General features: G+C 37.0%; 1 protein-coding gene across 1 annotated transcript; it reads right to left on the reverse strand.

The window, feature by feature from the left end:
• Positions 1-11,775: 11,775 nt before the first annotated feature.
• Positions 11,776-12,576, reverse strand: LOC110706499 (probable serine/threonine-protein kinase clkA). The gene has a single exon (XM_021884417.1). It carries the CDS (start codon positions 12,574-12,576, stop codon positions 11,776-11,778), a length of 801 nt encoding a protein of 266 aa, XP_021740109.1.
• Between the last annotated feature and the right edge of the window lie 1,793 nt (positions 12,577-14,369).

The following is a 14,369-nucleotide window of genomic DNA, read 5'->3' on the forward strand; positions in this document are numbered from 1 at the left end:
TTGTAATTCAACTTCAACAATCAAATTCAAGCTAAACAATAGAAATTCAACAATAAAACAAAATCAAACATTAAATTGCATTGAAAAGTAAGGAATTCTTACAAAACTTTGATCAACATCAAAGACGTATGAAGATCTCAATAGCACAGTCATCAATTATCAAGCTTCTCTCTCTAGAATCTAAGAATAATACCACAAAATAAAGAGTTTTTCTCTCTAAAATTCCAATCAAAATCTAATTCTCATTCTTTCTCCCATAAACCTCTCTCTCTAAAAATCTAGCTAATTCTGTTTATAGCAAAACTAACTATAAGGAAGTTAGTTAGACGTTCCAAAAATAACCTCAAAGAGCGAGGCCCCTCACAAGTAGGCACGACCACTACAAAAAGGGTACGAAGCAGGGATAAGGAAGGGGCTCGGCTGCTCCAGGGTCGCGCACGGCCGCACATAGGCCTGGCATGGCTGCTCCTTTCTTGTGTGCGCCCGCGCAGCTGGAGTAGGGGAAGCCCCTTGGTGAGGCCAATCTTGTCCTTGTGAGCTTCGGATAAGCCATGATGCAATAGAAAGTACGTTGAGCATTTCTTGGTGGGTTTGACACCACTCCTTCATGCCTACAAGGCATGAAGACGCAACTTAAATGACCAAGCTCTTGAATTCCTTTGCTCTTGGGATCCAAATGGAGAAACGGGACCTCTCTCTTGACCTGAAAACTCATATGAGAATATACTTGGGATTCTTGAACATCCCTAACTTCCAATAAACAAAGAAAATAAAACAAGTAAAGAAGAAAATGAAAAATATACTAGAAAAGCAAGAAAATAAGAAAAACTTCGAAGGAAATAGCAAAGTAAGGAAAATGTAAATAAAACTAGACAAAATAGAGTAAAAAGAGATACAAAAATCATATAAAATCATCCTAAAAGAAGCCAAATAAGTGCAATAAATGACACTCATCAAACTTCCCCAAGCTTAACTTTTGCTCGTCCTCGAGCAAAAACCAAGCTAGCAAGAAAAGGATAAAAGACTTATTCAAAAATGAAAAAAAAGACATGAGATGAGAATATACACTAAGAATCACTTTCGTAGGAATCACGGTTGTTTTTAGTTACAACAAGCCCTTTAAACCCCTAGATCACTCTAGAAGACGAGTAATGGTCTCGTAAGGGTTTTATAAGAGGTTTACCCATAACTCTTAACAACAAAAATGAGGCAAATTTCAAAAGTAAAAGAAATCAAAACCTTTACGAATTGGACTTTATAAAATTACTACACTTCAAATAAATAAATAAATTTCTTAAGCAAATAGGGGTATGCACGTTTCAAGATATCTGAGGTTGATTGAAACATGTAATATGCTAAGCGTAAAGAACTAGTTATCACAATCCACCTTCATCCCATTCGATCTTTACTGCGTTCCCCCTTTTGCCTCAAATCTCCCTCTAATGAGCATCTTAATAGCTCCTCGAAGGAGCCGGAAAAGAACATATTTTAGGCTACCCAACATCTTGACTTTGCATCCCCTCTCTTTAGGCTTTAACTCATAATGCCCTCCCTCGATATGTGACTCAATCTCTAAGTCAAAAGGTCTTTCCCAATGGTTGTAACGCAAGGACAAAAGGGTGAGGGTAGGCTTTAAATTTAGAATTAGGTGGTATTTCTAATTAGAGAAGCAAAAGGGTGATAAAACCTTCTCCTCTTAACCAAGTAATCTGATAAGTGACTTTTATGTCACTTTTAGGGTGTTTATTGAGTCGCTTTTCCGGCTTATTTCAATAATTAAGCTCATTTTATCCTTTATTTCTATTATTTTGCTTATTCTCGCCTTTTATCTTTTTATTTGAGTTTTTTTGTAGTTTTTAGTTTAATTTAAATTAACTTAGTTTTATTAATTCCTAGTTTGTCTCTTTTTATTTATATTTCTTTTAGGTTCTAGTTTGTTTTCTTTATTTTATGTTATTTCATTTAATTTTATTATTTATTTAGTTTTATCATTTTATTTTACTTTATTTATCTTATTTTATTTTACTTTATTTATCTTATTTTATTTTACTTTATTTATCTTATTTTATTTTATTTTATCTTTTAAAAATCCCCTCGTGTTGTTTTTGGTTGTAGGTGTTTTCGGGTCCTTGGTCGACCAGGTTCAAGGTCCGAGGTTCAAGCCACAAAATTGAACCAAGCTCCACCACTGCTGCCCCCTTCACCACACAAAACAGCAGCCACCACTGCTGCCCACTAACACCAACAGCAACCACCAGCTCCACCACTGCTGCCCCCTTCACCTCACATCACCACTCTCATCAGCCACCAAAATCACAACCACCAATCCGCCAACAACAACCACATTCAGCCACCCTTAACACCATTCCCCTGCTCCCATAAACCGCACCTTCCAATCAACCACCAATCTCAGCCACCCAAACCACCGTCCACCAAAACCTGTATCAACCAACACCAACACCCCGCATTCCCACACATCAACCACTCTCACAACCACGCACATCACCACCAATTACGAACCCAGCCGCACCTGAACCACCATCACCAACCAATCCCCTACTTTCCCAATTCACCAACAACAACAACTCGTCAATTCCCCTGCTCCCACAACGCCAGAGCCACCGTCACAATCAACCACCCTCAGCCACCAAAACAACAATTGCAGCCAGCCACTTCGCCCAGCACCCAAACCACTCACCCATTAAACCACCAATTCACCGCATCCACCAACCATCCAAAACCACCAGCCGCGCCACCATTCTTTATCACCGAAACAGCAGCAGCCTCCAATACAAAGCAACCCCCAATACGAAACAGCCTAATTTAGCCCCAATGCGACTGGAGCTACTCGCGGCCGTGCAGCCCTGTCAAAAAGAGCACAAATGGAGTCCAATACAGTAAGTTATTATGCACGACTAATGCGCGACTTCTGTGCGGGCGCGCAAATGTGGGTCAATCACGAGCTTTTCACGTGATTTTAATGAAAATCGGACGGCCACGATTTGATGCTAGATGATGATGATGCTGATTTACGGTGAAGATCATTGTTTGGATGATGGTTGATGATAGAAGGAGAGCATCCATGTACGAGAAAGGGGAATTGGGTGGTCTGTTGGTTTTCGTGGGTTTGGGTGGGAATTTTGGGGGTTTTTGGGTTTATTTCTCCATTTCTTTTTCTTTTCTTTTATTTTCTTTTAGTTTTGTTTTTTTGTACTTAGTTTTAATTAGTTTTATTTTATTTTATTTTATTTTTATTTAACTTGTATTATAAATACCCCTTTGGGGTTATTTTCTCAAAACTTTCAATCAACATTTTATTTTAGATAGATTAGATTAGTTTAGCCTATATTTTCTCTCTCTTAGGGTTAGATTAGGATTTTCTCTCTCTAGTTTAGGAGTAGTGTAGAGAGAGAAAAATTGGATTTCCATGGAGTTTTTGAGAGGTTGAAGAAGCAACTTGTGGAACTTCTTCTCATCTATTCAATGAGCATTTTCCAACTTTCTCTCATCTTTATTTCTTTGCTTAATTCTTAGTTTTTTGCTTTTTGTTTGTTAATTTGAGTAGATTAATTAGCTTGTTTGTTTAATCTTGTTTTTATTCTTATTTTACCTTGTTTTCCATGTCTTTCTTCATTATTTTAGCTTAGGTTTTGTTCTAGGGAATTGGATGATGGTTATATTAATGAATTGAATGATTGATTGTGATTAGTATGAAATTGTTTCTTGATTAATGTGTATGGGTGATGTTTTTATGGATTAGAATATTTCTAGCTAATCGATTTTATGCTCTTAATTGTGCTTTCAATCAATTGTGTGAGAGTGAGTTGGTTGAGAGCCCTAAATTCTTCCATACCTTTGCTAGGCTAGTTGCACGAGAGTGAATTAGTTTAGTAGGATAATTAACATGCTTAATTGTGCGAGAGTGAGTTAAATGTGTTGATGTTCCTAATCGAGGGCATTTTCATCTAATTGTATGATGTTGTTGAATGGATTGATGTAATTGGATTCCATTTTCCCTAGTTTTAGTTATTTGCTCTTAGTAGTATTTGGTTTAATCTCTCTATATCTCACAACCTTTCCTAGTAGTCTAGTTGGCACAAATTAATGCACTTAGTCCTTTTGGGTTCGACCCTTTACTTGCCACTAACTAGTTTAGTGTAAGTTTAGGTATTATAAATGATTAATTTGGTCAGGGTTAGTAGTCCCAACGACCTACTTTTATCCTCGACCATAATCACCAAACAAAAAAAACTAACACCCCCAAGCTTATTCAAAGCTATAACCACAATCGTATATACAAAAAGCGTAAATGCTTATTCCTCAAGATTAAAGGAAGCATTGTCCTCAATGCTTGAAAAGGAGAAAAATAATTACATCAAAATATTTTTGAATTTTCTCAATTTTTTCAAATATTTCAAATTTTGCCAAAGCTATAGAAATGTGCTTTGCTTTTATCATTTTTTTCATATTTCACTTTATTCAATGTCCTCGTCACTTTTAACTATGGACGACTTTTAAAACTTTGCATTTGAATGTCCTTGCCTTTTGTAACTTTGGACGACTTTTTCATTTATTCACTTGCCATTATTCACAAGATATACACAACAAAAGCTTGCTTTAAAAAAGAACCAATATCAAAACTCATTTACCACAATCTCCAAAAACATGATCAATTGCTTCAAAAAAACCAAAAATGGAACAAAAATAAACAAAAGGCTCAAAGTTCTAAAGATGTGGCTTGAAAAGAAGGGAAAAGGATCAAATGGTTAGCAAGTAGGCAAATGTAACCCCAAGGACTAAACATAAAGAAGATTATCCTAGAAAAGAAAAATTACCACCCCGAAAATAAGCCTTTGTCCTCCCTAGATGGTTCGGTCTCGTGTATGACAATAATGAGTCAAGATTCAAAATTAGGTTTACAATAGTCAAGGATCCTTGCCGCTCATGCAAGTAAGTGAAGAAGGCTTGAAAAATTACAAACCTCACATGGATGTAGCAAAAACTCACTAAAGGTGTCAAATTAACGATAGGAAGCAACTACCAAGCATGCCACGAATCAAGTAGAATCGGGTTTCATGATCCCCCTAGTTCTTAGACACGCTACCTTAGCATACGCTATCCTAGAATCAACCAAGCATATTCTCAAACCATGCATACCAATAGTCTGTTGGTATATAGTCTAACTCATAAGCAAAATAAAAAAAAAATAGAAAAATAAAGCCTCAAAAACATTGTTCAAACCACAAACAAAAAAAGAAGAATAAGGAAAAAGTAAAGAAATAAAAGTAAATAGGGAAACAAAGATAATGGAAGAGTAGGAAAATAAAGAAAGGAACAAAGATGCAAGTAGAACATGTAATTCCCAATCGTAAAACTAGTGGTCATTCGACAACAATGTCAATGACCCCAAACACTCCAAGGTGTTACAAGCATTACATTCTCGAACCATTCAACTTCTCCTAAACTAATCCTAATCTATGCATCCAAGAAAATAGATACAAGAAAGAAAAATAGGAAGGATCTCACCGGACTTCCAAGCGATGTTAATAAAAATAAAGTGAAAGATCAACCACCTTCATTAAGCTCCGAGAATCAATAGCATCATCATCAAAGACAAGTGAGAAGAAAAATAGAAAATATAACTATAAAAAAAGAAAACAGTTAGTAACTTCAAAACACAGCAAAAGAAAGCAAACTATACAAAAAGAAACTACAAAGAAAAAAGCAATTGAAACTACCAAAAAGAAAGTAAGAATAAGCAAAGAAATCTAAAGAAACTATACACTAAACTAGAAACTAATCATCTAAACTACAAGATTTGGATTGAAGGGATTTGGATTCAAGGAATTTGGATATGAAGGCTTTGGATTTACGGGAGCAAACAACATGCATCATTATAACGCGGGTTGCGGCTAGGTCATTGAAGCTAATCCTCCCATGGCCATAACTAAATTAATAAACACTTATACCAACCCAAATACTAGTATAGAGGCAAGTTAAGGCTTGAACCCAAGGGAACGGTAATGTTCGAGCACTCTCTATTATGCGCCTAAGATAGGTCGAAGTCTAAGAATAAAAGGTAAACACTAACGAACTAACAAAACGAATAACAAATAAAACACTAGGAACGGGGACCAATAAGTAATCATGAAAAATATAGCAACTCGGGAACAATATGCAAATCAATGGTCGCGAAGACTAATGGTAAGAGCAATCAAAAGAGCTTGACAAGCTATCTCCTAGAGGTCTAACTAGCGCTAACTACGAGAGACACTAACTAGAAACGTCAAAAATCAAACAAAATCGATAATTGCAATTCCTAAAGTAATGGTCCGTATCATTAGCAATTACAATGCAATCTAGCATAATTCTCAAGGCCTAATCGAATTACACACATGCACAATTTCCATTAATCACTTTAATCTCAACAATTAATCAACACAATCCCCAAATTAAGCACAATCAATCAATCATACAAGTTTTACCCAATCCCTAGCTAAACTAATACCCTAACATCATCTAATAAATTAACAACTAAAGAAATCAAGAATCAACAATATATGAAGAACAACTTCACTAATAAATCATCAAACATAAAAATCAATCCAAACAAACAAGAATATTAAACAAAGCAATAAAATGAGATAGATTTAGAAATGCTCATTGATAATAGAGAAGATCTTCAACACAATTTTCACCATTGAATCTTCAATCTCTCAATCACCATTAAAATTCCTTGTTTTCTCTCTCTAAAATCTACTCCCAAACTAAGCTAAAATTATAATCTAAATTCAATCTATAATTACTTACAAAAATCGGGTTACAAATAGGTATTTATAGGAGGCGCGAAACAAAGATGAACGAAACAGGGACCCAGAGGGGCGTGCACGTTCCACTATGCTGCGCGCCCGCGCTCTTCTGGGTTTCTTCGGTTTTTCTCGAGGGTTCGTGCGCTCGCTAATGGCTTTGTATGAGCGCACCGAATGATGATGATGGACACCGAGAGTGGAAGTCCCAAAAAAGCACTTGACAGTGGGTTCAAAACCCCATCTTCATGAGAGCACGACTTGAGAGCGCAAGAGCTAGAACTTGGAGAGCCCACTTCCTTGCATCTTGAGCTTTCCTATTGCCATGAGCTTGCTCCCAAAGAATCTTCCACTTTAGTAATCCATCCATATCAAGACCTACAACCATGAAAAGAGAACAAATAAAGTTGAAAATACTAGAAAAACCATCAAAATGCACAAAACCACAAAATAATAGAGAAAAGGTAAAATAAAGAGCGAATGCATAAAATTATGAATTTATTAAGAAGGAATGCTATGAAAAGAAGGTAAAAACAACCTAAATGTTCATCAAATGGGTGCCTTTTATGACACCCATCACATTATCAAAGGAATCAACACAACAACATCATCAAGAGAGGAAACATAGAGATGAAAAGCTCATACAACAAACGAACACCATCAAGAAGAGGCTAAGGCACGCAACTATCAATCATCGAGGCAAGAAAGAGAAAAGGAAATTTCCATCAACAATATTGGCAACCAAGATAAACCACTAAGAAGATAAAGTTCCCCCAAGCTAAGCATGAATACATCTCAACATCCCATCAATGCAAAGCAAACAACACATAAAGTAAGGGATGGAGGAAAATTGTAGTTACAGTGCTCAACGAGGAATGAACGAGTCTCGGTGTTGGAACCCTCGGGTCCTTGGCTTTGCCAATAAGGATACGCACAAGATGGAATATGACCAATTTGGGGTGGAAAATAAGGATAGTTAACCGCGGGGGAGACTTCCCCACGGTTAACACTAGCATCATACAATTGTTGTTGTTGGAGAAACATACATTGTTGCAACTCTGAACTGCCTCTCATTTGATTATACATTGCCGCAAAATCTTAATCATACATGCCTTCCAAATGAATTTGCATCCCCTTCATTTGCCTACTAAGGGCATCCATATTGGGATTAGCAAACTCGTATTCTAGATGTTCTTGATATTGTTGTCGTTGTTATTGTTAACAATGTTGTTGATGTTGTCTTGGTTGTTGTTCAAGCGGATTTTGTTGTTGTTGATTTTCATGAATTTGCCGCTCTTCGCTCAAAACATCCTCCATGTCTTCATCCTCCCCGGGGATGCGGTTACCAGAGGGCACAAACCAAACATTTGGGGTTACCCAGTGAATAAAGTTAAGAGAGGGGTTCGGAAGATAACACCAATGAGACCCCCTACGAAGCCAATCGAACACCCACCTCATCATCATCATTACGATCCAAGAATTGCACTTGCTTAAATTGATCGATGTCGAGATACAGGCTGTCAAGATTTCCCACCGGCGTGCAAGATACCCAAGCTTTGTAGCTAACCTTGTGACCATACTACCACAAGGTATATCACCCGACCGATTGCCCCTCATGTCCATGCATCTCAAAAAAAATATACGCCCCCAGTTCAGCCGACCTCGATACTTTTCCCGATTTGCTATCCACAAAGCCCGCAACTCCGGGAGCAACATCTTTCCCAAGTCTTGCTTAGGGAACACCGAGTACCCCAATAGTCTATGGAGCATTCTCAAACATGGTTGATATATTTCGCTTGCAAGAGAAATCGAGCGCCGAACTTATTTAAACCCGAGATAGCTTTCTAGAAGGCATTTTGAGAGAAACCTTCCAAATGCTCATGCTCTTGGTCTGAAAAGAATAAATCCGCATGTGGGTTTAAATACATTTCCACATTGAATTTGTTGAATTTTTTTGAAGAGGTGGAAGGAGACCTCATAGTCTTGTCACCCACCAGAGTAGTTCTCAAAGAAGCCAAAAACTACCAAGTAGGCTCGAGTAAGGTTATATAGCTCCGAGTGACAAAGGTTATTAACCCAAGATTATCTAAGAGAGACCACATATCCTCGTCGATCACCAATTTAATCATGCTATGTTGTTTATAATGCCGTGAGGGCTTGTAGGTTCTCTCTTTGAAAGTTGAATATAGAGGTTTGGCCGCTTTATTAGAGAAATGAGGTTTAGGGAGAGGAAGGGGCTCAAGGCTTTGTGTTTGAGGAGAAGAAGTGTTTGAAGGTGATGGCTAATTTGTTTTTCTCTTTTCAGTTTTAGAAGTGATAGCTTTAACAATACTTGACATGATTTCTTCACCAATTTATCATAACCAACATCACAAAACTACTTCACAAAACACTTCAACCATCAACACTACACAAGAACCACTTGGCTCAACCTACCAATTTCACTTCACAACCAACACTACCAAAAATCACCTTCCACAATTCAAATCAATTTGGAACAATTTGGCTACAAAAACAATCAACAACACAATGTCAAGCAAATAAATCACCAATAACACAAATAACCAACCCAAATTACACAATCAATTACCAAGTTCATCAAAATACATACTACTATTCACAATCATAAACAATCAAAATCTTGCAACAAAATGATACAATTATGTAAAATAGAATCAAAGAAAGAGATTATACCCCACTTGAAGCAAGATTGATTAAGAAAAAGCTACCAATTTTCCACCAATTAGAAAAGCCCCAAATTGGTCTCCAATGGAGGAGAGAGATTGGTGATTAAAAAATAGGGAAAAGTAGTATAATTTTTTATGAGTATGATAAACTTAGGGAAGGAATTAGTTGATTTGGTTGATTGTTTTGTTGATTAGAGAAGGATTTTGGATTGATAAAGGGGGTAAGGATTCATGGTTGCTACTTAAAGTGAGAAGGAGGAGTGTGTTCGAGGATGAGGATGAGGGGAAATAAGTGAAATAAAGAAGAAAAGAAAAGAAATAGGCTCGGTAGCTCGACCGTGCGGCCGCGCGGCATGGAAGCCACCTGGAGCTCGCGTGCCCGCGCCCACTGCTTAGCTTCCATTGCTTAACTTCTTCCCTTGGTGCGTTCATGTATGGGCTCAACGTTCTTTGTCATTCTGGGATTATTGAACCCACTAAAATGACAAGTAACTAAATTAATTTTCAATGGGTTCAACACTCCAAATTAATGAGAGCACCATAATGAACCCACCAAGTTCATATTTGCTTCAAATTATAGCACATCTTGTCCTAACTTACGTTACCCATTCCTCTTGAAATTTTCCAATATCAAGCATATTCTCACCAAACACCACGAAACAATTTCCCACTACGCTCAAGCTTGCTCAGGGTAATCGAACTTCGATGAATTCAACCTATAATCCAAATATCAAAACAAGTGAAAGAAAGAAATATAGAAAAATAGAATGAAAAGAAAAAGATAGAAAACCGGGTTGCCTCCCGGAAACGCTTGCTTAAGGTCCTAAGCTCGACCCTTCCTCCAAATAACGGAGGGTCAAAAAGCACCACCTTATCCAAAGTGGTGGAAAGGGTAAATCCATTGCAAAGCTTGTGCAAAATCATTTCATGAACCATGTCATCTTCAATCATGGAAATCGAATCAAACTCTTCGAACTTCAACTACCTCATGTATTTCTTGGAAAATCTCTTCTTCTTCCTTGATATACTCTTCCTTGGATCTTTAAGATCCGCATTTTCACCACTTCAAACACTATTTAAATCTTCCTTCAAAGAATGATCAAACTAAAAGGGCATCTCAAACTCATCTTCAAGCTTCGATGGATCCTCGTCTTCTTTAACAACTTTGTTTTCAACACTTTTAGGAACATCATCACAAGCTACAAGCATATCGTTAGTAGAAGACACAAACATAGAATCATTAGCATTCGAAGACAATGAGGTTATGCACATAATTCCTTGCACATAAGATAGAGACTCATGCATTGACTTGAGCTTAAAACTCGCCTTATTATCACCAACACACAAAGTAATCATGCCACCTTTCATAAATTTATTAAAGCGCTTAAATTTGCTAAGAATGGCCTCCCTAAAATGATAGGAATGTTGTCATCTTCCTCAATCTCAAGCACAATGAATTGATGAGAATAGTGAACTCTCCTATTTTGAGGGGCACATCCTCGTTTCTACCCTTTGGGAACTTAATAGAACGGTCGGCCACTTGAAGGGTTATGTTGGTTGCAAGAAGCTCACCTAACTTAAGTTTCTTGAAAACGGAGTAGGGCATGATGCTAATAAAGGGCATTTTGAAACAATTTCCCATTAATATTGTAAGGAATGGAGAAATTTTTGGGATCTTTCATCTTTGGGGGTAAGTTATTATGGATAAAAGCAATAAAACACTCCCCTAAACTCACCGGTTCAACCACATTGCAATCTCTCTTACTGTTCAAGATTTCCTTAAGAAACTTAGAATAGTTAGGCATTTCCCCTAAAACATTGGTGCAAGGAATAGAAAGATAAATCTTCCTAAGAATCTCGATAAATATCCCGAATTATTCATCCAACTTGTAAGTATTGAACTTTTGGGGATATGGAAGTCTTGGTTTGAAATCCTCATCTTGTTTCCTCTATTTTCAACACTCTTCTCATTATAATTCTCACTCACCTTGCTAGACACATCACTCTTCTTTTTCTCTTGAACTTCCTCCTTGCTCACACTTCTTGACACATTATTCTCTTTTTCCTCACATGAATCACTCATCCTCTCATCTTCCCCACTCTCCCTAGAAACTCTCTCATAAAGAACTTTCCCACTCCTTGTGGTGATGGAATACATGGGTTTCTTAGGTTCAACTCCTCGTGAAGGTAAAGAAGAAGGGCTAGCATTCACACTCTCTTTCAAGGTGTTAGTCAATTTAGCGATTTGTGTTTCAAGCATCTTTTTGTGTTTCATCATTTCATTAAACTATTTTTTCACTCACCGCCATGTAAGTGTTCAAAATCTTTGTTTGGTTCTCGATGATCTTTTCCAAGGTAGTCTTGAAATTTGAAGGTTGAGCATAGAAATTCTTACCATTTCCTTGGGTCTTTGGAGAAAATCCAGGTGGGGGTCCCCTTTGGTTGTTAATTTTAAAATTCCCCTGATTTTGATTATTCCAATTACCCCAGTTTTGGCATTGACCTTGATTTTGATTATTATAACCTTGATTGTTATAGTTACCTCGGAAATTTTGGTTTCCTTGGTTTCTATAGCCACCATTGTTGTAATTGTCAAAATTACCTTGTTGGTGAGCATTTCTATTCCCAAAATTCCTTGGACCATCAAACCTTGGTCCATTGTTGTTATATGAAACAAAGCTCACTTGATCATACTCATTGGTCTCACCTTCATCATAACTCTCAAATGCATGTGGACAACTAGAAGAATCGTGGTTATAAGACCCACAAACATCGCAAAACACACATCCACTTGGAATATTATTTGAAGTTGAAAGAGGAGTAGAGTTAGAAGATATACCTCTCCCCTTATTGTGGAAGGAAAGAATAGGTGCTTGTGAGGAAGCACTCTTAAGTTTTGCTTTTATTGAGGTCACCTCCTTTCCCAAATTTGATATGTTTGAGGACAATTTATTGATGGCATTGAGATGGTCGATTGAATAGAACGCTGAACCACTCTTGCTCGTCGGCTCTCTCTCACCTTCTTGCCAATCCATATGGTATCTCACCACTTCCTCAATTAAATCCATAACTTCTTCCTTCATTTTATTCATGATAGGGCCATCGGCACCGACATCAAAACAAGATTTGACTTGTGGACTCAATTCTCCATAGAAAATTTTATTGATTTGGTATGTTGGAATCCCATGATGAGGACATTATCGTTGGTACTCCTTGTACCTTTCCCACGCCTCATAAAGACTCTTGCTCGGCTTTTGTTTAAAATTTTGAATGAGGGATCTCGCCTCGGCCGTTTTCTTTTGGGGTAGAAACGTGATAGGAATTCCTTTGTAACTTCATCCAAAGTCCTCAAAGAATTAGGCTTCACCTCCTTATCCAACCATTCTAAAGAACGCCCAATAAGCGAGAAGGGAAAAAGCTTTAGGCGGATGAATTCTTGAGAAACCTCGTTGACCTTGATTGTATTGCAATATTTCTCGAATTCTTTAGGCGGTTGAGAGGGATCTTATGCTTAGAACCACTATATTGTCTCCTCTCAATCAAAGTGATCATTGCCGGCCTTATCTCAAAATCATTTGTCGGTGTCGTTAGTGAAACAATCCCACTTTCAAATCTATAGGCTCGCTTGGACTTGAAGAATGATTAGCAACCCTTATCCTTGTTATGGTTCTCTCAATTTTCAGATTAAATGGCACTAGAGTTCGTCCTCTTGCCCTACACATACAAAAACTCAAAGCAAATATCAATAGCACGGCTATAAATGTAGCCCAAAAGAAAGATAAATCTTTTTGTATTTTTCAAATAAATGAAATAGCCTCAAACAACAATACCAATCACCATGTCATCCCTGGCAACGGCGCCATTTTTGACGCAGGGTAAACCTAGGTCGTTGGGGTCTAGATTTCTCGGCCAAAACAATATTCATAAAACTAAACCAACCCGATGTATAGGGTAAGTCTAGGTCGAATCCCAAGGGAAGGAGGGAGTGTTAAGGTCGATGCTAAGATATTCCAAAAGCTAGTGAGTTGGTTGGTTATACTAATGGGAATCAAATCAATTAAGCTAAATTAAATAGAATTAAATATCAAACACTAGGGAACTTAGGATCCACATGCTTTTTAACAATCTTGTTAATTCGGGAGGATTCAATCAATAAAGCGGTGCGAGGGAAAATAGAAGAAGCAATCATAATCACTGGAAAGGCTATTTCCTATGGCCAAGCTAGATTTCTTTACAAATGACTTCAATAGGAAAATCACAAATCGAGATCAAACAATAATAATAGCACTCAAATCAATTGTTCGTGTCATTGAAGGCTATAATGTAATCTAACATGATCCTAAAGTTTAGCTACTCTTTTTCAAACCAAGCACATGCACTAGTTACATTAACCAATTTAATCACATCAACAATTCAATCAAAAGCCCTAAATTAGCATTACATTATCACCAAAACATGCTTTACCACATTCCTAACATAATCAACTAATCACTTATCATGGTGAAATTGAAATGCAATACAAAAGAAAATATCAATCTAATAATCAACATTGTAATTCAACTTCAACAATCAAATTCAAGCTAAACATAGAAATTCAACAATATAACAAAATCAAACATCAAATTGCATTGAAAAGTAAAGAATTCATACAAAACTTTGATCAATATTAAAGAGGTATGAAGATCTCAATAGAACACTCATCAATTATCAAGCCTCTCTCTCTAGAATCTAAGGACAATACCACAAAATAAAGAGTTTTTCTCTCTAAAAATCAAATCAAGTCTAATTCTCATTCTTTCTCCCAAAAACCTCTCTCTCAATAAATTAGCTAATTCTATTTATCGCAAAACTAACTATAAGGAAGTTAGTTAGACGT

This window comes from Chenopodium quinoa, unplaced genomic scaffold, assembly GCF_001683475.1.
Source record: "Chenopodium quinoa cultivar QQ74 unplaced genomic scaffold, ASM168347v1, whole genome shotgun sequence".
NCBI lineage: Eukaryota > Viridiplantae > Streptophyta > Magnoliopsida > Caryophyllales > Amaranthaceae > Chenopodium > Chenopodium quinoa.